Source organism: Amia ocellicauda, chromosome 9 (genome assembly GCF_036373705.1).
Source record: "Amia ocellicauda isolate fAmiCal2 chromosome 9, fAmiCal2.hap1, whole genome shotgun sequence".
NCBI lineage: Eukaryota > Metazoa > Chordata > Actinopteri > Amiiformes > Amiidae > Amia > Amia ocellicauda.
The window spans coordinates 38082822-38106799 of NC_089858.1; the positions used below are offsets into that span (position 1 = coordinate 38082822).

General features: G+C 39.8%; 1 protein-coding gene across 1 annotated transcript in view; it reads left to right on the top strand.

The window, feature by feature from the left end:
* loxl2b (lysyl oxidase-like 2b) overlaps nt 1-23978 on the top strand; it is a 50110-nt gene that overhangs the window by 15857 nt on the left and 10275 nt on the right. Inside the window, exons 4-7 of the mRNA XM_066714414.1 lie at nt 9316-9527; nt 13156-13372; nt 18347-18530; nt 23568-23719. Coding sequence (XP_066570511.1) covers nt 9316-9527; nt 13156-13372; nt 18347-18530; nt 23568-23719 — 765 coding nt within the window. The remainder of the gene's footprint in view (nt 1-9315; nt 9528-13155; nt 13373-18346; nt 18531-23567; nt 23720-23978) is intronic.

Here is a 23978-nt window from a genome sequence, read left to right on the forward strand (position 1 = left end):
ATCCAAGAGACCGCTAAGCAATAGTCACTCACTATGGTGTTATGCTGTTCCTCCAGTTTGTCTAAACAATACACCATGAGAATGCAGTATATCTTTCAGTGTGTACACTACAGAGAAAACCAGAGCAGCAGTCAGTCCTTAAAATGCGTTTATTCATGTCTTCTTGAGAACATGCTTGGGTTGGAACAATTAGTCATTGTATTGTAATCCTTGACTGCGAGATTCAAGTAGCCAATCTTGAAGTGGAACTTGAGAAAGTTAATTATTATTAATAATATTCAAATAATAATAATACCATTCCTTTGTGCACTTCCTGCCAGGATGCTTTGAGCAGTTTTTGGGAAAGTTCTTCTTTGTTGTGACTGTAAAGTTGTTTGTTTGTCCAGCAAGCAAGCTAATCAAAGCAAATCCTACTGTGAACCCCACAGAAGGGACACACTAGTTTATGAAAGAAATAAGCAATGAGATCATGGAAAATGAAGACATGACCTGAGCTTCCTAACAATGAACTAATCAGTAATACTTTCTCTTCTCTTGATGAGGCTGTCTGTAGTGAAGTTCTCACTTTAAGGGGAACTGAAGGTTTGACTTTTTGAGAAAACAGAACCAATACATTCCTTCAGTAGTCACCTTCATTATCTTCTGTCCAGTAGCCAATGGAAGAGATTATGGTTCCTCGGCTTTGAAAGAAGAGATGGAAAAAACACCAGCAACAAGAGACTGAAGCTAAGCTATGGGTCATGAAAGCATAACCAACTTGATCCACCATAGTCAAATATTCACAGTTGGCTTGTGTGCCTCTTCTTCCACACAAACCCCGTCCCCAGCTTTCCAAAAATATGTCAAATGAAATAAAACTGCTGCTACAGTTTGCCCAGGGATATTTGCATTCTCTAGTAGAGATAAAGGATACCATTCGTTGTGAAACTGCAATCATTGCATAGGCAGTGCTTTTTGCAGCTTTGTTCTAGCCTCTGCCTTGGAGCTATTATTGTTCAATCCTTTGTCTTCCTACTATGTGTTATTGTTTATATTCCCCTTTCTTGGTCTGTCTACTTCTGAAATTCCACCAAAAATATTTCAAAACCAAGAAGTGGGTTGGCTATCTGTAGGTTTTCCATCTAAGTAGGAGACTGAAAACTGAAAATCCAGGTAGTAGCAGCTGTTTAAGAGAGTAGGTTTTGATTCTGTTGATCAAGGGTTGCACAAGTTTGGGTAGTGGAGTTTTTTAAGCTGTGAATGGGAAGAAGTTATATATAGTTTAATAGCATTTGTGTTGTTTCTCATCAAGCACATTGTCAGTGACTATCACAATGCGTAAGAGTGCTGTAGTCTGTGAGCTAGAACCCGTATTCTGTGTTAATGGTGAAACCCATTTGCTAAGGTAAACACTGAAACCAACTCTTCGGCCTGTTGCCATAACAAAGAGAGAGTGTGGGTTTTCTGCTTTGCGCTGTACATATGGGGCACAGAGGTTACATATTTCTCCTGTTGAGGGAGTCAGTTTTCACTACTGGATTCCTTGAATTCCCAAGAGAATATCAGAAAGCAACCTGATCCTTTTTTAACAGTTACTTGGGTTTTAGTATGAGCCTTTGTGAACATGACCAGTTTGAAGACGTGACCTCCCACTGAGTCAAGAATGAAGGGTAAGGCAGTTAGCCTGTTCATCAGAAGCTGCCCTGTTGATAAATGGGACAGGTCAGACCTCTGCTAGGCTAATTTATCTGCCATGGGGTTGAGGCAGAAAGGCGTGGCAGAGTGAGTGAAGGCCTCACTTTGGATCTGTTCATGTTTTGCTGTGAAATCTGCAATATCAAAATACTTCTTAGGGTCATATCTTTTCAGTGTTTTTTTATTTTATTTTAATTGGTACATATCAGACTTATGGAACATCATGTGAAATTTACCCCCAAAAAATGTATCAGAAGAAAAACAAGCACCCACTGAAAACATGTAGCTTTTACACTGCTAAAAAAGGTTTTGATTTACTTGTTTAAAGTGTAATTAGCACTCATGTCTTAGGTGACATTTCCATTTCCATTTGTGTTTTTTCCTCGTAAGGGAAAACAGGTGGTAAGTCATAAAAGTTTTATGAATAGCATGAGGTATACCTCTTTGCAAAAGTGTTAATTTTCCCTGCTAAAATATTGTCTACTGTACTATATGTTGCACATAGTCTGCACACAGAAATCATCTGCAGTACATGTATTAATCTAAGCATGCTTGAAAGCTAAACAGAAATATTATACCTTGATACTATATTTGATACTGCTTCAGCCGAGATCCTAATAAGGTAATAGAAAAATAAGTATTTGCTTAATTCAACCACTGTAATCCTTTTCCCAGGTGGTAAGCAATTAGAATTAGAGACTTAAACCTGCTTTCCTGACACATTTGATACATGGACTGTGAGGCTAATGCTAAACTAACTGGAATTCAGCGTTTGCATTGTTGTGGCTGCACACCTTGAAGACGCACTGTTCTCACATCCGAGACAAGCGTGGTGCATTGCGGCATGTAACTAATATCGTGGAGGGTAGCATGTTTTTTCAGCCTAAAATAAGGCAGAAACATCTTCCACTCTAGAAATGTAATTAAGAAGGATCATCCAGGGTGATTTTTATTTTGCCAGCTGCAGTGGGGAATTGCAGTATTTGACTTTGATGTGTTCACAAAGTGGAGGACATATGTTACGCATTGAGGACTGTGTTTCCCTTATGTACTGGGTCTCCTAGTAAATACATAACTGAAATGGTTCGATTAATAAAAATCACCATGTCTGTTTTAATGTCTGTGTAGATGTCTGTGTAGACCATAAAAAATATGCTCTGTTTTGGTGAAGTCATGCAAAATATATTGTGGCATTAAAAAAAAAAAAAAAAAAAAAAAAAAAAAGGAGACCAGAATAGTTCCTGGCATTAAAGGCACGTCGTGCACAGACAGGTTAAAAGGAAAAGCATTCTCTGTCTTGAACAATGGACAGGGTTAGTGGATTGTCTTCAAGTCCTATGGGAAAAGTCAATGCTAACAAAGACTTCAAGCTCATATCTGACACAGGGACCTGAATTCACTTATTGAAATTGAGGAGAAGGAGCATGCAGCACCGAAAATAGGAGGCATAAAATGATGTGGCTATGGAACAAACTTCCCAGCCATGTAATTGAAGCACTGGGTTCCTTCAAGTAACAGCTGGAGAAGATTCTGGGATCAATTAGCTGCTTCTAATCCACTGAAGAAGATGAGCTCAAAGGCCTTTTCTTATGTGCCCCTTTTCTTCTGTTCTGTGGTTTCCTGTTAATTTGTTTCTTACTTTTTGCATAACCCGTTTAATCTTTATTGAATGCTTTATTTAACCACGATATCCTATAGAGATGAAGATAGTTGTTTTCTCAAAGAAATACAACTTATGGTTTGGTACTTAAAAACATGACCCAGGGTGGATGTAATGCACATTTTAACAGGCAGAAGGAGTCAATGGAATTGGGGTCTGCTCAGTTTTCTTCTCAGGAAATGAGAGTGCATGTACCCACTGCACAATCTTAGAAAACTTAGAAAACAGGTACTTTAGCTACAGGTCGCTGCACGCACGCTCTTTAAGTTTACAGAGCGTGTCGTGAAAACAAAAGTTCATATGCCGTTGAAACACTCTGACAGAAACGTCTGCTGTTTTCCCACCACTTGTGCCTATAGATCCTTCTGGATTTGACTGGGTGGCCAAAGCTGGTAAAGCGAGGGGGTGGAAGTTTCTCCACGGCCTCTGCCCCCTCTGAAAGTCGTCTATCTAAGAATCGATATTCCAGCTGCACATTTGCCTCCTTTTCAGTCCCACTCTCTTCCCTTTGTAGGAGGTAGGGTGAGGGGTGGAAACGGCACAGATGTTAAAGGAATCTCAGTGTTCTTCCGAGCTCCAGCCATTACGTCACAGTAGGGGCTGCTGGCAGACAGCTTTTTTTTCTTTTCTTTAATTTTATTTTGCAAGAGGCACGTGCAGCCAAAACGTGAACAGTACAGTGGAACATTTAGGCAAGAGAAAAAAAGAGAAAGAGGGAGAAAAAACGTCTGATAGCTGGGGGGAAAAAAAGAAGAGCTTGAAGAGTTTGTAATGTAATAAGTGAGTCACCAGTGAAACAAGCCTTGCCACACGTTCACACAGAACTGGAAAAAAATATTTAATAACATTTTATACAAGGCTTCCCCGCTGGCTGCTGATTTAACAGAAAAGGAGTCATTTTTTTCCAGCCTAGGAATGTGGTTGCTGAGCAGAGTTTTGCCTTCCCAATCTCTTGGGTCGACTTTTGGCTCAACTGTTGCAGATTCCTGAACTGAGGATTATTGTTTAAGTGGATTTTGGTGGAAATACAGCTCCATGTTTTGTTTTATTGCTGCATTTGCATTATATACAATGTCGTTTCTCTTTGGGAAAAGCATACACTCTCCCAGAATGCTGTCATGTGAAAATAAGTACATTTTATTTGAATTTTTTAGATTTTGAAGTCTGTGGTCATGGTCCTTATAATGTTAATATGAAACGTTACATTAATTCTATTCATATGATTTTCCATTAAACGGCACCAAACAAAGCGTCCCATAGATAACTTTCACTGTCAGAACTCCGAAGACTCCATTCACTGACACTAAATAGATTTGAAGAAATGTATCTTAAAAGGCAACTCTCAAAATAAATAGTTATTATTTATTTATGTATTTTCTTAAGCAGCACTGCACAGATGAGGAAAGGAGCAAACACAAACACTGTGTAAACAATTAATTTCTACATAAGATTGAGACCTCTTTTTCTCTCTCCACATCACCCCCATTTGAGTCAAACCCATGAGTCACAGCATCGAATTGCTGTTATTTTACTGTCAAAATACGGCCCTTCGTGTAAACAGACGGCTCCCTTCCATATAGACACTGCACTGTCTGAGTGAACCCTGACAAAGACGCCATCACCTCAGAAGTTCAAATGATGCAATTACGAAGGATGTCAGTTGAAATGATTGATGCAAACAATAGCACCACTGAAACATGTCTCTGAACCTTGTGCCACAAAATATGGAATTCCAATACAGCTTTTTTGTCCATCCATATTGAGCTCCCACCCCCAACTCCACCAGCCCAGCGTTGCTTTACCTCCCATTACTGCTGCCGCCCATGTGCACCAAGAGGAAATGAAATTCAGATAAGTTTCCCCCATGTTCACCTACTGAAAACCAGATCCTGATTTATTTCTGTCTTTATTTTTTGATGCTGGGATCTGTGTGTGTGTATGTGTGGGTGGGGGGAATAATCCAGCAAGCTCAGGCTCAATACAAGCGATAATAGTGACACTCTTGTCATTTTTGTCGTATGGGAATCTAAACATGAAAGATTACAAATGGCAGGAAACTGTCTTGTTTAGTGCGTACTCTGCAGGAGTTCCCCCATAAATCGTCAGCTCTTATTATAGGGGCCATTTGTTGTTTAAGGAGTCAGGTTTTAATCACTTAGGCCTTCTGTTTTCCCAGCTTGGGGGATTTACACTTCTTCTGGCAGTAACATCGCCATAACGGGCTCACAATCACAATGATCCCTGTTAGCCCTGACTTAAATCCACCTAATATAGTTTATTTATTTCACCCTGAGCTGCAGGGGAAAGACAACAAAGATGCCTAATTCGTGGGACATAAATTAAGCTTTTATGAAGTTGTCAGTCAATGCAACGCTGCGTGGCGAGATCAGTGAAACGGCTCTGCTCCCTCGCGAATGGGCTACGGAGCTGGGGTTTGAGCGTTCCCTGCCTGTCAGTTCATGTCTGGGTTCAATTTGGAAAATGCCGTTTAAACCCCAGGCTCCCGAGTATTCTGGTAGCTTAAGCTAATTAAGCCTCAGATGGGTTGATGGCTGATAAGAGAGTTGCTTGTAGCTAGCTCCAGTCTGTCAGTGAGAAGGCTAGATCAAATGGGAGAGTGGGAGAGCTGTCAACCACCTCGTCTGCGTAGGAGAGGTCTCGGTTGACTGTTTCCTGTTCATTTCATACCTCCCTCGTGCTTCTCGTCCTCCCCCTCCCTCTGTTGTTGGGCTTCCATTGGCATTTCTAATGGTAACTACCCATTCCAGCCAAGACAACTTCCTGATTCCTTGAGGTTGTAGGTGAGGGATCAAGGTGGGTAACAGAATCGGGAGAAGTTAACAATGTTTAGCTTAGGAGTCTCTGTGTCCAGCATGATACAAAAAAATGGGTTTTGTTTCTTCAACACTCTTTAGCAAATCCAAAATTAAATGTTTCCCTCTATATAGACTACCCCCAAATATATTATTAATTGATTCTAGGCTCAAAATAATCCTAAATGTTTCTTTTTCAAATACCATCATAGGACAAGGTCTTCATCAGAGCATATTCTACTCCCAAAAGTGTCTTAGAGAAACAGTTTTTAGTACATAGTGACTAACAAGCCAAAACAGTAGCTGCAACAGCTAAAACTCCCTATACTCTGGAAAAACGGCATCACGGGGTATGAAACTGTGAAGAAAAGGTCTTGAAGGAAAGTCTCACGTAAGTCCTGCCTTGATAGTAGGAGAATATTGCTCAGTTTGATTTGGGAATTCTTTTGTGAAGCTGTCGCCTTTTCCCTCTCATTTGCTGCCTGGGGTAGAGACAGTGGCAGTTAAATTATGGTGCTGCAGTTGGTTCACCCCCCCCCCCCCCCCCCTTCCACTGTGTGAGGCAACGGCCGCTGCCAAAGAGGATTGTCAGTGGGTAGCCGAACAGTGAGGTCACTCGCGCCACTCTCGCGGGTTTGGAGTTTGGCTCTGCTCGAATGCCGGCCTGGTTGCTGTTCTATTGCCACAGGGGAAGCCTGGAGGTTTCCTTTTGGGTTTGCTTTGGTTTTGCCACAGTTCTCTTGTCATGCTCTCCTCTGCTTCTTCTCCGTGAAGCATCTAAGACAAAGTACCAGTGTGATTTTTTCTTCTTCTTTTTTTACCAAAGATGTGTTCATTTTAGGGATCTCCAATTAAAGGATTTAGTCTTTCCAAAGCCCTCTTGAATCTTCCCCAAGATGTTGTTATTAAACCAAAGAAGTGTAATGGGGGGCTATGAGAGTGTGCTAGCATATAGTTATGAACACTTATCCTTAAGTCTGCCTGCCTTCAGCCACCTCCTTTTCATTTGTTTATCTAAACAAAATTGCTTCTTTTGCATCTCCATATTTTTTCAGCCTAAACCGCACATCCCTTTTCTCTCTCTCTAACCTAAATTTGTAGTGGAATTTGAACACAGAGGAAGGGTACTTTTGCAACACAGACACTGGATTCAATTATGAACACCCTATTTAATTCCTTCCCCCTTCCCCCTTCCCCTTTCCTCTTTTCCCCTAACCAACCCCCTCCATTTTGGTTAATGTGGTCGTTTAAAAAAAAAAACAGAATGGCAAGTCATCTCGCTGCAGTGGAGCTGTTTTGGTGTGGTGGGGCATTGCACATTCCTTAACACTGATGACAGTTCAGGAAATCATCTTTTGATTATAAAGTAATGTAAGAGGACTTCTGGGTAGCTTTTGGTGGGAGGGACATCAGGGGAGCAGCCTTTCCAAACGTATGAAGTGCTTATCGCAGCATTTTTCCTGGGGGATCGGTTTCAGAGCTCACAGAGACAGAGGTTCTGTGCCCTGTGGCCTGTGCCGTCATGCACAGCAGGAATGTGGTTTCGGTCTTGGGGAGTTCCAGCAGGAGACGTTTGGAAAGGACAGCTCTGTGAGGACTTCTATAGGCCCACCATGTCAGGGGAGATTTTGCCCTTAAGCGCATTACAGAATGAGTAAAAAGACACTGATGAGTTTTATTGCTTTATTTGGTGACGAGAGGTGAAAGAGAAAAGGTTTACAGCAGCACCATTGCTGGCAGTAGAGATGTGCCAAAGAGACGGGATGCATTTTTTGAGATTTGAGATTTGACTCAAAAGCAATTAAAGAAATGAATTTGTAATAATAATAATAATAATAATAATAATAATAATAATAATAAAACTTCCTTGGAGCTACTGGCTTCCCTTATAGAAGTTTATTGTAGTATAGCATGGTCAAACCATAGTTAAGTGTTGGAAAGCATATTAATAGGTCATGGAAATGCATTCAGAGATATAGTAAACAACTTGTAGAAACCCATCTAACTCCATGTATTGAGTAATGGGTTACTGATGTGAATCAAAAGAAAAGATGAAGTGGAAATTCTCTTCTTTCTGATATTAGAGGTCTGTCCGTCTTCACTTCTGACCTCCTCTCATGCACAGTGACAAAATTACTCTTCCCCATTACATCAAACCATGTTGGCGAATTTGCAGCTTGTCAAACGGTCAGGGTCAAGAGTATGAAGGCAAGCAAGACCCCAGAAATGTTTGAATCATTGGAGACACTTGTGGTTTGGAATCTGCCTAGCTTGCGGTCTTCCTGCGGGATTTAAATCAGAGACTTTGTCAGTATTTTCCAGTCGGATTATGAAACAAGGTGATTTATTCGTTTCCATTCCCATGGGAACAGGAACATTTGTTTGAAGTAGCAATTACAAAGTTCTCAAAATGCAGCTGTGCAACCCCCCCCCATGTATTTCCACCATTGAGAAAAAGCAAAGGGTGAATGTATTTTTTTTTTAAAGAGAGAAACTTCATAAGACTTTGAAGGGTCTGCTTTAAAGATTAAATGTATATGCGATGTAAAAGAATAGCACCTTTCACCTATGGGAGCAACACTTGAAGAGACTGCATGAAGCAGATTTTAATTTTTGATAAAGTCTATTTCAAAGCAATAACACCTGAGGCCAAGAAAGGGAGGCTGACTGAGGTTATCTCTCTTCTTTTTCTTTTTCTTCTCACATTCCTTTGGTACAGGCCTGTGCTTTGTACAGGCAGAAATGTATGCCTGGAAGCTTTACCCACAACTGTGCAGACATAGAGCAACCTCTGACCTTAGAGTTACAATGTCGAGAAGAGCTTGGACTGAGGTTTTTGAGAGGACGCTGTCTTGGTGAAAGTTGATAGTTTATCCCAGAATTTAGTACTACCTCCAATTGACCTCGGGGGAGCCCAAGTCATGTTGAGTGACCTTCACACCCACGTGGCCTTATTGAAGTAGCTATTAAACCAGCAGCTCGAGGAACCTCAGGGCTCGTTCAAAGTCTCGGCTCACCAGAGCTCAGTAGACCGAGGATTCTGTTAATGCTTTGATTGATTGTTTTTGTTTTTTTTTTTGGTGCCATAAACATTTCAGAGTGAAAGTTCAAGGGCTTTAAATCTTTATCTCAGCAGAAGATGACATCACTGGTTTATCTCTCCTCCAGAGTTTGAACATCCAAGTGGAAGATGTTAGAATCCGTCCGATCCTGGCCACCTATCGCAAACGGATCCCAGTGACAGAGGGCTACGTGGAAGTGAAGGATGGGGGCAGTTGGAGGCAGATCTGCAATGAGGAATGGTCGGAGATGAACAGCAGGGTCATCTGTGGCATGTTTGGGTTCCCCGGGGAAAGAAAATACAATGCCAGAGTCTACAAGTAAGGGGTACACTGTCCACACACACACACACACACACACACACACACACATCATGCACAAAAAGTTATAAGGTGTGATCTCAACGTAATTGTTTCCCTACTTGTCTTTCAGGTAACTGATGAATTGTATAGAACTGCTTTGGAGATAAACAAATATCCACAAACGACACAATCTAAATACACAGAATTCACAGTTTAAGTGAAATGAATATAATATATCAAAATATAATGTATGCCTGCAAAGTAATACAGTTGTGCTTGATATGAATTGTTCCAAAGAGGGACCTATGATATGGGCAGAGAGCATTATCATGCAACACACAGGGAACATTAATGTCTCCTTATGGTTAGGGTAATATATTAGTGCAATCGTCTTTGTCAGAAACAAAATACTACCTAAGACAATGTTGCCAGATAGAAATATAAGAGCTGGGCTGTTTGCCAGTATCATAAAAACCCTTATATAAAGGTTTCATATTGAACTATTTTCAGAAGCTCTATGGTAGGAACCCTAGAGGTTCCACAGCATAGAACCAAATGGTTCAAAATGGAATCATGTATGGTGTGAAACACTCTTTTCACCCATAAAAGCTGAATTATAAAATATATTAGTTTAATTGTACCCCACTTTTAATAATTTACAGATGAAATAACATCCACACAAGCATTTACAAGTCGACCAACCCCCTCAGTCCTGTCCACCATGGTCCATTTTCCTGTGGATGGCCACTCCATTATGCTAATGCTAGAGCAGCCGCCCTCTAGCGCTACAATATATAAGATTAACTTAAGGGAAGGGCAGAGAATTTTCATCTCATCAAGCAACAATAAACAACTAGAAAAGGAAGTTTGAAGACAAACAGCATAATTAAGCAGCTGTGCACATTAAATCTTATCACTTTAATACAACTTACAACAAAATGTTTGCTAATTAATTAATTAATAATTGCTCCTTGAAGGTTATTTTCTTCATTCATGGAACCGTTTTCTCATAAATGGTTCCAAATTTGGATGCAAGAACCAAAAGGTGCTACATAGATCACAATTTTTGATTAACGCTTAAGCAGAGTAATGCAAAGTGTCATTGGACTGTAGTATAGTATGATAAAACCAAATTATGTCACCCATTTACAAATCTGTAAAACTTTGCTTGGGGATGTGTAGCCTACCGCTGACTCCATTCGACATGATTCCCGTCACATATTTTGGAAAGCACTTCTTGACACAAGCCTAGCGTTCTTTGCTCCCAAATTCCTGGCAGAGTCAAACAGGATCAACACCCTTTAATTCAAAGCTAGCAGATCACTGTGCAAAGGCCTCGGTAATCAGCTTTTAAGACTGGCCTTTTGAAGATCCAGATAATGTCCAAAGACATGGATTTTCTTGAGAAAGATAAACGATGAGTTACAGTCTGCTTGCAAAAGCAACAGCCCAAGGAGCAGACTTCATGAAAACATTTGAAACACTGTGATAACTTCTGGGATTTTGCAGCGATACAATTTCAAGTTGGGATGTGTTGCCAGCAGAAGAACTACAGACATAGTACAGCAGGATGTTAGTGCCGGAGGGCTGCTTCTTATTTCATTTTTTTTTTTTCCAGTGAGGAAGCAATTCACTCAAACTTTCCAGTCTAAAGATAATCGTAGTAATAAAAAGAAGAAATTAAATGTGTCCGTATTTTCCATTTAGTACAGGGAGCTATTGAAACCACGGGCCATTAATTCAAATATGTAATTTGTGACCTTTGTATGGCTTCTTGCTGATGAATGTCTCTATTTTCTTGTGGGCCTTTTTCCTATTATAGATAAGGTTTCCTATGTATGTTTCATGTGAGTGTTTAGTAGCTGTGTCTTGAGATCTCAATAACAGTTTAAAACTGATGTAGGTGCTAATTTAATTCCATATATCTCTTACTGTTGAAGTATGAAGAGATTTGGTTTATCACAATAAAGTTTTCTTCTGTGGGAGGTCAGATGGACCTTGAGGACAAGCCTCCTGCACTAATGCCAGCTGCCATCTTGATTTCATATGACATCATATGCAATCATGGTGCTTAACAACAGGTTAAGAGATGATTTTCTGGTAAACTACATGGAAAATGAACTCTGACCAGACAAAGGGAATCATGCCGATCAGATATACAGCCATGGAAGGAAGAAGAATCCTAGGGTTCTAAATGCCTTTTTTGATAGCATTTCTATAACAGATGGAGTAGACTCATTGAGTACAGTCAATATGTATATTAAGCCCCGACACTCTCTACAGAATCAGACTAATTAAAATAATTGTCTGGGACAAATTTACAGTACTTTTTCTTCCCACATGTTTTTGAGAAATCCTAATTCAGAAAGACATTTGATTTCTTCTGGCTGCAAGCATGTATACAGACAAATACATCCCAGACACAGTGACTGGAACTAAGAGAAACAAAAGAACATTCATACCCCTCAAACTCCTTCAGAGAAATCAAACGTGCAGTGTGTCTGTGTAATGGACTGTGCTTAAAATAGCCAAGGCTTAAGGCCCGGGTCCGGCACTGTAGCTTTTAATAAGGCTTCAGAGAATAGCCGCTATTCAAGCTCTGTACTGTACCCTTCAGTTAGCAGTCTGTCTGCTGTGATGAAAGCGCCACTCAGGGCAGACAGAAAAAGGCGGACGGAAAAACTATGAGAAATATGCAGCAGCCAAAGGTCAGGACGATAATTGTTGGGTGTGAGTATTGCATTGTTACCCTGTGTGCACCAGGTCCTGACAAATAAACGGGTACCTTGCAGTGGCACAGACTGCCCTTTGTCATCATTATCAAGTCAGTGAGAATAAGACTAAAACAGATCTTGCGCTGATGCTAACTTGCCAAGCGTTTTGGAGAAGCTTCCAAATGGCATTCGGTAGCTCAATCTTAATGAAGGCCACTCTAAAACCACGTCCAAGGTTTTCCACGTTGCCCCAGCTGTCATTATCTGAGGCTGTCTGAGAGTTGCAGTCTCCAAAGCCATGTACATAGCAAGCTCCCCTTCAGCCGCGCCAGTCTGGCTTGGCAGTGCGGTGCGAGGGCTGTTGGGGACCGCAGTGATTGAGAGTAGATAGCAGTTGCAGAAACAGAAACAAGGATATGATTTTGTTTTTGTTGTTCTCACTTGTTTTCTTCTTTTTTTCCATTACACCTAACATTAACAAAAATTTCTTCACTGCCTGGGACAACACTGCAATTTTCTGTTGAACCACTTCCAGCTGCCACAATACAGGACACGTGTATTTTAATTTTTAATTAAAACCAAATGTGCATCCTTGTTAGGCTACAGAAACATGAATACAATTGCGGTTGTAGTGCAAACTGAACCACTGGTTTAACAATGTGCATTCTTGTCTAAGAGGAGCCTGGTATGTTGGCTGGTACCAGGGAAGGTCATGTAATTAGTATGTATTGTTATGAGGCAAGAGGCATCCAACTGAATGGAAGTAAAAATGCATCATTCCACTGTCTTTCTTCTATATTTTGCATATTGAATGAGAAAAACAAAATAACACAAAAAACTAAATTTTTCCACAACAAATCTTGAAGATGGATGGGATGCATTTCAGAGGCGAGACTCACCTTCTCACCTTCCCCTTGTTTGTGTGTTTTTAGGATGTTCGCCAGGAAAAGGAAGCACAACTATTGGGATTACTCTGTAAACTGCACTGGGAACGAGGCACATGTGTCTGCTTGTAAACTGGGCCATACGGTGGTGGAGAAGGGAAATGGTACCTGTCAGCAGGGGATGCCTGTGGTAGTGAGCTGTGTCCCAGGAAGAGCCTTTGCTCCCAGCTCCATGACAGGCTTCAGAAAGGCCTTCAGACAGGAGGTAGGCCTCAAATACACTCACTTCATAAGATAATAAACTCCCTTTTTTACATTTTATTTCTTTAACTCACAAATCTGATGTGATTTATTGTATTCACTGCTAAGGGTTTGTTGGTGAACTTTTGTTAAAATCAATTAAAAAACAACATGTTTCTAGCTGTCAAAACCATTTGAACCATTTAAACGGTAAAACAGTAAAAGTTAAGTAAAACTTTACATGTTTAAACTTCTCCTGTCCAACATTTAATAACATGATATAAGCAAAATTGGTGAGACTTTGTCAAACTATTTTTGTATATTGATGTTTTGCTGCTGCACAAATGGGATCTATAGTAAAGGCATGATTTCATTCTATTTATTCTTTTTTTTAAATTAAATATCACTTATCAAGCTTTTTTAACACATCTGTAAATGCTTACACTGGTCACGGGAATGCAATCTTTTAATTCAATGGAAAGAAGTATTTCTGACACAGCTCCAAGCAAAACATCAAATATGAATGCACCCCCATTGTCTGCAATATGTTCTTTCTAAGAACATAGAAAGAGTTGTTCTGCATGCCTGAGTTCAAAACCAATCAATATGTGATATTTAATTCTCTATAACTTCAACAAGAATGTATTTTCCTCTTATGATGTAGGTACACTCTAATCCCACAAGGGTAATTGTTTGTTTCAGTTTGAATTGAACTTCAACCTGTGTAACTTGTAAGCATTTCCACAACTGGATGTATTTAACATTTCAGCTATAGGTCTTATGATTGAAACAGATCCTTGTGATCCAAGGGAAAATATCCATCTATACAATCTGATTGCTGGAAACAAATGTGAAATGTGAATGCTGAATCAAATCCTTATACCTACCAAGTAACTGTGAGCAACAAAAAGCGAGCAACACTGCATTCTGAGGTTTGAAACCTTTCATTTCTGTAAATCTCACAGTAGCCAAGTTTGTTCACCTGTAAACACACTGTTCAACGTGACGCAGATATGATCTAAACACCATCTGGATGCACAGCCTCACTGAAATCCTGGTTTATACAATTTGGGGCAGTCTATATAGATTACACTGTCTGGCTCTGTGATTCTGCTGTCCCAGTGGAAAGTTTTAAAGAGCTCTTGAGAAGGGAGGCCACATTAAAGCAATTACCCAATAAAATAAGAGGAGGCAATGCTTCTCAGAGAAATGCCAAATTTGTCCACTGTAATTCACTGCCATGAGAATAACAGATCACAAACTATCAGAGACAAGAACAGCTCTTGCCTAATTTGCAGGGGCCTGTGCTGAGAATCAGCTGTAACTTGTATGACACATGAAAAAGATCAATCTCTCTTTTGATCTAGCTTCTTTCATGTGCAAAACAGAATTGCAAAACATCCAGAAAATGTAGAAAGATGCAACATGTGAAGCATTCTTGTTTTAATATTTTAGGCACTGTGATGTGAAGTATGACAGAAATACTGTAGTAGTGTAATAATTTTTTGGCCGTGGAATTTTTGGAAGACCAAGGGCCGGATTAAATCAAAAATTCGACCCACCCGCTAATTGCAAACTACAAACCTGTACATCATAGCGGTTACATTTCTGATTAGAAGAAAGTGGCATCTAACTAAAAATTAAGCCGCAACTGAGTACAGTTGTGTAGTTTTCCATTAGCGGGTGGGTCGAAGTTTTGATTTAATCCCAGCACAAGTATGATATTGAGCCAAACTATTCATTGGGATAAAATGTCATCCACTTACTTAATCTCGTACCTGCCCATATTAGAAAACTATATATATACACTCACCTAAAGGATTATTAGGAACACCTGTTCAATTTCTCATTAATGCAATTATCTAACCAACCAATCACATGGCAGTTGCTTCAATGCATTTAGGGGTGTGGTCCTTTGGCTTTTACCAAAACGTGGATGGTCTTGTTTTGATCAGAAGACTGTCTGGTTCCAGAATATGTCAATATGTTCCTTACAATTGTCAATATTTTCTGAGATTTTGTATTCATACTCAGACCAAGTATAAATGAGGGGGAGGTGGTATAAAAAACTGATTTTCATCAGAGAATGCTTCACATCGTTAGAAAGCAGTTTTCATGGGATACCAAACACTTGACAAACAACACACTAGTGGAGAGTACACTTGGAATTGAAGAGAAGCACACGGATTTGGTGCCCTTCTAAGGTACCAGAGGGGTTTGTCAGCTTAAGGGGTAAAATTTTGTTAAACAAACCGATTCCATGATTTCTTTATCTCCAATCATTGATTTGTTCTATGCTTTAATTTCAGAGTACATTGGGACATTAAACTGTGTACATTTCAATAAAAAATTTAAAATTGAGGTGTTCTAAAACTTTTGACGGTAGTGTATAATAAAAAAGGTTGTCTTTTCTTGCTTTTAAAAAGATTCATGGCTACTTTAAAGCAGTAGGTAGTGTATTCATATATATAAATCTAAAACTGTTACCCAAAAGTCCATACAACTAAAATGCCTATACTTCATTGCCATTTTCAATAAAAACAGATTGTTTTTTAATTGCAAATTGGATTCAGCATATCTTGGGTTAATATATCTTCCATCATCTTGTTGGTTTCCCTGGTTAGTCTTTGCAAATAGTTTTTCCCAGCCCATTGTATTGTAGAGCCAAGATAGTGGCAGAAATGGCCAATTATCTTAACTTTAACATTATTCCAGGACTAAATATCAGGCAGGGATGTTATTAATAGGCCCTGTTGTAAAATGAGATTCTCGCACCTTGCCAACAGCAGTTCATGAAGAGCAACATTGAAGAAAATGTGAAATGATTATAGAATCTGTCTGTGGCTATTGTAGTCTGGTGCGTTGGCTTTCTCTCCTTGGCAGGCCCAAATTGAGACTCATTACCAGTTTGATGTTTGGTTTTGCAGTTGGGTATCCAGTTGTTTCCAGTTATGTTGCAGCATGTTTTCTATTGTTTGCTTTTCATAACCACGCTATTATGTCACTCCTTATAAATAAAAAACAATGGCATGTGTTAAACATTTTAACTCATTAATGTGTCCTATCTATGAGACTGTGTGAAGATGTGTTTCAAATGATTAGGTCTACATTCATTACCGATTTTTTTTTTTTTTTTTAAATACTACCCTGACAGATCTGATAACTTCTTGTTTACGCTATATATATCCTTTTTTTCCAAATTGACGGTTATGTCCAATCAAATGCATCCCAGTTTATTCATGCCAATTACTCTCATTCCGACTCCTGGATTACTGTCTGCATCATCTATATATAACCATTGTATTATAATTATTTCCACAATGTTTTAATGTACCTTTATTAGCCGTAACTAATTGGAATAGCTAGATTTTTCTCATAGGCATGTATTATACAATTTACTACTGAATGGTTCCATTTCAAAATACATAAAAGGGAGTCCTACAGATTGGAAAAGTGACATTTAAAATAGTGTATGTTTCTACTCTGTTTAATCTTGTCTTGCACCAAATATCTGCAGTCGCACTTTAAAATGCACTTCATTGTTTATTTTCCAGCACTTTGGCTGCTCTGCCATTGACCTAATGGACTGACTCACTTTTTCTCCAAGTGCTTATACGTGTCTAAACGAAGACTGTAATTTATGTGCATAATTCAAAACTGGGATTTGATTAGACTTTTCACTTTCACATACCTAAAAAGCTCCTCCTCGTGTTCATCAGACAGTTGTACCTCTAGCATTAGGATATATGTGCAGGTCCTACAGTCTTACTCCTAGTGTATGTCCTTCAAATGAGCTTATGTCATGTGTCATTGTAAGCTGTCACTCTCTGTCTGCACCAATAACGTGGATATCCCTCATACTGGAGAAGAACAGATAGAGAGAAGGAGATGGAGAGAGAGAGGCCTTGGCTACAAGACTGGCTGTAGCCCACCAGGTTGCATTAGTCTTTAAACAGGCTGTATTTGTGGAACAGTGTGGCACTGATAGTAAAACATACTGGATGACTCAGCAGACTGCTCTGAGTCTGAGACTACATGTGCATGACCGGGGTCAATGAGACAAGGGGAGATTCTTCTCAGTGGTTTGTGTCAGACAGGCAGCCTGGAGAGACAAAAAGGGCCCCTCCTGCCCAGCGCTGTTATTTTCTCAGGCGGACGCTAATCTCTCCTCTTCTCCCCTTGTCTTGCCCAAAGTCCTCTGAGACTGGTGTGACTCAGGACTGCAAATACCGGGGATTTTTCTCTCTTGCATGTTTATTATGAAGACAGCTTGTTTCCCCTCATTGGGAGAGCAGGCAGACTGTGACTAGGGCAGTCACGGATGGCTCTTTTCTACAGAGACATCTGTGACAGATCTTCCCCCCCTCTTCCCAATCCTTTCTAATGACCCTCCTCTTAGGCCTAGCAGTTCATTACTTCAGTGCATGACTGCTTGCTAAACGGGTGCTTTGCTGTGAAGTGTCTTAAGATTATGCGTTGAAAAGCGCTATGAAGGAGGACACAGTTGGCAAGTGAAGCTTGGCAGACTGGCAGACATTGGCAGAGGATGGCATGCAGTCTATGCTGAACAAGTAAAACACTCACAGAAACACTTCTGACCTTGAGGTTGACTGTCAAGTTATTTTTTCTCCTTTGCAGTTCCTGTTGGCACTGTACTGATTTGAATGGCATTCATTTTACTTACAGTGTAAACTACAGACAAGTTGATAAGTCTGTTCCATTGTTTGTTTATTTCTGCTTTAATGAGGTTTGGTGGGAAATTACTGTTTATTTATTGAATAAGCATCTGCAGTTTATATCATTGTAATTATTTATGTATTTTATTTATAAGCAGATGCCCTTACCCAGGCTGTTGTATATAACAATAATAACAAAATAAAAACACTATACAATTTCAGTCCTGATCCAAGTAATTTCAAACCAATCTATCTTAGTAAGCCAAGAAACTGACATCGTCCAATAGAAATGCCCCCTCCTAATTGCCCTCCTGTCTTCCCAGCAACCTCTGGTGCGTCTGAAGGGCGGTGCAATCGTGGGTGAGGGCCGCGTGGAGGTCCTCAAGAACGGAGAGTGGGGCACCATCTGCGATGACAACTGGAGTCTCCTCGCCGCCACTGTGGTGTGTCGGGAGCTGGGATTTGGTAGTGCCAAGGAAGCTCTGTCTGGTGCCAAGCTTGGGCAAGGTAGGCCGTCGCCGTCAGTCTCTGATTGTCTCTCTGTAGCTTTCAGTTGTTTGTTGACCCAGGACAGGAAAATGAGTATAATTTGCAATAACTGACAAAATGGTCCTGAAGGATTAAAAAAAAAATACTTAATTGCAAAGTCGACACTGCAGAGACTCCGCTCCAGTTCTGCTGACAAACTCAACCAGCATTAAAAACAGAAACCAGTACTAAGATATGTGCATTCAGCTGTTCGCTGGCCTTCAGTCACAAGTTAGCTCAGTGGTGGAAGAATCAACCTTCATTCAATGGTCAAAAAACTTAAAAAGATGAAGACGTTTCATCCACCCTCTTGTTGCAGCAGATGCTAACATGTGTTGGCCAAATGCCAGTCTGGGGAAGGAGAAATCTTTTACACATGTCAGCAGTAGCAGTCTTTTATGTAATGTCTCCCTCCTTAACTGACTGATCTGGGGCCACGGACTCCATTTTGAGCCAACCATGCTTTGTAGGCAGTATCTGACTTTTAATACTTGGGAGACAAGCCTTTTTACATCTACATATTTTAAATGGTAACAGTCCCCAACTGAGTTTTGGCATCACTAAAAAGTGAATAATCAATTTTACAGCAAGATGTAGATGTAGTGATTTTGGAATTTGTGCACTTACTAGAGTCACTGAACAAATACTGTAGTTACCTCTAGGTAAAGTGGCGATATTTGTGAATTTTCTCTGTGTTTCTCAGTACCCCAATATTAAAGACTTATTTCAAATGTGAACCTTAATGGCATTAAAACATTAAAAGCTCACTAAGAGAGCAGCTCCAATGAGATGATCTGTAAAGAAGGTCAAACCTGAATGGAAACCTTGTTTGCTTGTTTGGTGTGTTTGGTTTTACTAAGGACAGCACCCTAACAGGAAAAGTATAGTTGTACAATAAAAGTATAGTAAGGATAGTAATACTAGAAGGCATATTTTCAATTTGGTAGATAAGAGGTATTCCGGGACATGTAATTCAGTGAAGGTAATAAAGGTTTTTTACAAGGCTGTATTTAAGCCTTAACACGACACTAAAAGACTGTATGAAATAGAACCATGAAGGCTTGAATATATGCTTTAGGAGCTGTACAAAAAACTTTTTTGTTTGGTTGCCAGATTTGTCCAAGGTGGCTCTCATTCAAAAATGCAAGCAAGTAAGTGGAAGTGAATGTCACATTGCACATAGGGGCTTTACAAACTATGTATAATCACGCAGTAAGTTATTTAAGTAAGATTGTTATTTAACATCATGCAGAACATAATATAGTTGACAAAATTGGTTTTCTTGACATAAACAAAAAATAACAATTCAGTAACTTGTAAATGTAACATGAATATAGTGGCTTTATTTAATATTATTAACTATAATCAGCAGGATGATCTTAATCTGTATGTACAGACAGGTGACAGATTAAAGGAAAAACCAACATAAAGTGTCTCAGTAAGGTGTTGGGCACCACGAGACGCCAGAACAGCTTCAATGCTCTTGGCACAGATTCTACAAGTCTCTGGAACTCTATGGGATGAACACCATTCTTTCAAAAGATATTCCCTCATTTGGGGTTTTGATGATGGTGGTGGAGAGCGCTGTCTAACACGTCGGTCCAGAATCTCCCATAGGTGTTCAATTGGGTTGAGATCTGGTGACTGCGAAGGCCATAGCATATGAATCACATCATTTTCATACTCATCAAACCATTCAGTGAGCCTTCGTGCTCTGTGGATGGGGGCATTGTCATCCTGGAAGAGACCACTCCCATCAGGAGAGAAATGTGTCACCATAGGATAAAGGTGATCACTCAGAATAACTGTTTAATGATTTGTAGTGACCCTTCCCTCTAAAGGGACAAGTGGACCCAAACCATGCCAGGAAAATACCCCCCACAGTATAACAGTGTCTCCGGACCCCCTCACTGTAGGGGTTAAGCAGTCAGGCCTGTACCGTTCTCTTGGTGTCGCCACACATGCACTCGCCCACTTGTTGAGAACACTAGACAGTTGAGCGTCTTTGTGACTGAAGCTCCTGCCATTCGTGCCCCAATAATGACCCCTCTTTCAAGGTCACTTAGATCCTTTCCTCTTGCCATCTTGATCCAAAATTGAGGTCAATTGGGCCTGCTCAGCATTTTTATACATGTCACAGAGCATGATAGGCTATTAATTGCTTAATTGTATCATGCAGTACACCTGTTTGGAGGCAACTGCATTCTTATGTTCCTCCACTCATTTATTAATGTTTTTCCTTTAATTTGTCACCCGTCTGTATGTATGTATTGCTTCTTTATCATTAACACTACCTGAAATGGAATGGGGAAAAGTTGCTAACCATTGCTATTGTAAACACTCTACCATTTTGTCCATCAGAATTTGATTTCTTAAAGAAACATTAACGAATTTAACCCCTAATGCTAAGAGCCTGTCTCACAGCTCACAGCCATCTCATTCTTAATTTACCATGACAACAGACAAACGGCCCTGGGCTCCCTTTTCTTGTCGTACTATAAAGTCATAAAGGCACCTCCTGTTAATTGAGTCAGAGAAGTAGCCTTGGTCTCTATTTATGTAGTCCCCTGTTTGTAGTGCCAGCCTTGATCTACTTCCAGCTTATTTACATTCTCCAGGGGTTGCCAGCTATTAGACTCGATCTTCAATAGTACTAATTAGAAAATGTGGCAGACTGTTTTGGTCTGGTGTTATTGTCTGCAGGCATTTTATTTCACTGCAGCGCTGTGCTTTTTGATGCCTGTAGAAGATGCTTGATGAGAAGATCTTTGATACAGATCCAGCCCAGACAAAGACAAATCCCACAGTGTCCAGAAATTGTCCTCTCTACTGTCTCATAAAAGAGTCATCAAGGGAGACGTCCATTTCAATGGAGAAGAAAGAAGTTTAGTTTTTTATGGTCTTCATTTATCTAGCTTCCCTTTGACAACAGCACTTTAAGCAGACCACTTCTCTTTGGAAGTGTTTTGATCACGGACAAACTTTTTGAACTGTCCTTAGAATGTAAAAGCTTTCTGATTGATGGATCTTATGTTGCTGCCTTGGGTGGAAACAATTATTAAGTAGTTTTGCAATAGTAGGTGAAGAGACGCAGAATTTGAAGTCCTGGTCTGTCTTGCAACTCTAATGTTGTCTTCTCTCCACTGTCCAGATAGTGTGGGTCCCTGGCTGTTCACATTCCTTCCAGCATTTTAGCGTGTTCGTCTTCTTACAATGAAATGAAACTCCACCTCCCAGTTTTGTCCCATAAAAAGTGCAAAACGCATTTAAACACATCTTCTGGTTCAGTTACAGCACCCTGTTTCCAACAGGTTGTTAAACTATTAAAAACATCACAAGCAGAATGACTTACAAGCAAAATCACATAGGTAAATAACCGAAAAGCAAAAACACAATTTGGAAATAAATTCCAGAATGATGGCATACCCCTTGCGGATTATGGAAAATCAATTATTATTTAAGCTTTGGCAACATGGGGGAAATAAAGTAAATTTTGTTACTAAATGTTCTTGGTACTTTTCAATTTGTCTGTGTTCCAGTAACGGGAATAACAGAAGATGTTTTTGTGAAAATGTTTTCTGACCTGACCAAACGCATTGGACTTTTCCAGAAAAATAAGTACTCATGTCAGAACAAACCTGGACAGTGGTCAGATTAAAGGAAAAGTCTTTGTGAGCAATATTAGTATAGCTTATTATAAATATTGTAGCTGTTGTTTAGAATTGTATGTGTTAATTTTATTTTTCTGCTTGGATCAGCTTAAATCTTTCCTAAACTTACGACTTTTTTTGTTTCACGTTGTCCTATTTCCTAATTAAACTCATATGGAGGCTAATAATGTGTTCCAATATTTTTTAGTGTTCTATTGTTTTAGGCTTTTAAAACATTGCCTTTCAAAAATCATATGTGATCTTTAAGCCTTCCAATTGTATAGGAGTTAAAAACAATGCCAAAAGTCCCAATTCAATTAAGATCTGAGAGCTTGGTCCAAATGAGAAGAACCTGGACTCTCAACCAATCAGTTTTTGTGATTCCCTCCCACATCTGAAAAGACACCATGCACTAAGAGTATAGTCAGACTGAGAAAGGGAACAGTAGCTAATATAGATGGGTATCAATAAATAGGTACAGATTCAGTGTTGCAACACTAATGGTCAAGTTATTGGAAGGCCTGTAATTGAGGCTTTCTGTCTGCCAGAAAATGAAATTGTTATAAATGTGCACTCAACCGCATGCAGAGTCTCTTGAGGGGCGAGTTCAGATCTGGAGGAGGACATTCCACACCGTGTTCACTACCTTCTTTCGTTCCCATCTGGCCTCACACTGTAAATGCACATTTTTAACAGCCAAGTCTAATTTGATGTATGAATGGAGAAGCAATGCTCAGGAATGGAACACTCAACCTTGTTATATAAAATCACTTTTTTGTAACTACCTCATAGTCTCCTGGTTTTAGTAGGGAATTATATATCTGTGTAGCATCTGAAACCAAATTTTCACTACCAGTCTATTGTGTAACCTTTTGGAATTACATATTGCAATGGAATGCATTTGCCCAAAGACTGACAGTCATGTTTACCTGAACATAAGAAAGAACCAGTCTGCTTGTCTTTTTCTGGCTTGGCTGCTCACTTATTGATCCAGGGACTTATCGTGGTCTGGAACACATATGAAATATGACCCACTTGCCAATTCCACGTTCCACATCTGTTGTTTAATGTTGGCTTCCAGAATCTTCCTAATGGAAAACTGGCACCCCCTGTTGGCTTTGGAGTTTTGTTGGCTTGCTGAGAATACTTTTTTTATGTAATACAGGCCCCTGACATGTTTCAATACTGGTTTAATGCACAATAAATATGTATTGTTCGATCAGCTACGCAAAAATAAACAAAGCCTGTGATCATATCTGGATTTACATATCTTTCAAACCTATACACTCACAACTCAGGCAAATATAGAACAGCTTTGTTCCTGTTCACTGGTTTGTGATCGCCTGTGTTTTTGTGATTTCACCAGGAATGGGTCCAGTCAACATGAATGAGGTGGAGTGTTCAGGGTTCGAGAAGTCCATAACTGAGTGCTTCTTCAACAAGGACGCCCTGGACTGCAACCATGAAGAAGATGCTGCTGTGAGGTGTAACGTACCTGCCATGGGATTCCAAGAGAGGGTAAGAACCATCCTTTGGCTACACAGTGCTGGTCAACTGTGGTTCTGTGTTGTAGCACTTAGGAATACATGGGCACCTGAGATCCTTGCCAATATTGGTTTCTTCCTGGAAGCTTTGTCACCTTATATCTGCAAATGGCCAGACTCCTACAGTCCTAATGAACTGACATATCTCCATTTGTGATTCAGACTAGGTATGCTGTTGCTATAATGTATGTGAGATGGATTTTAAAAGTCTGTCAGTTCTCACAGGGCATGTG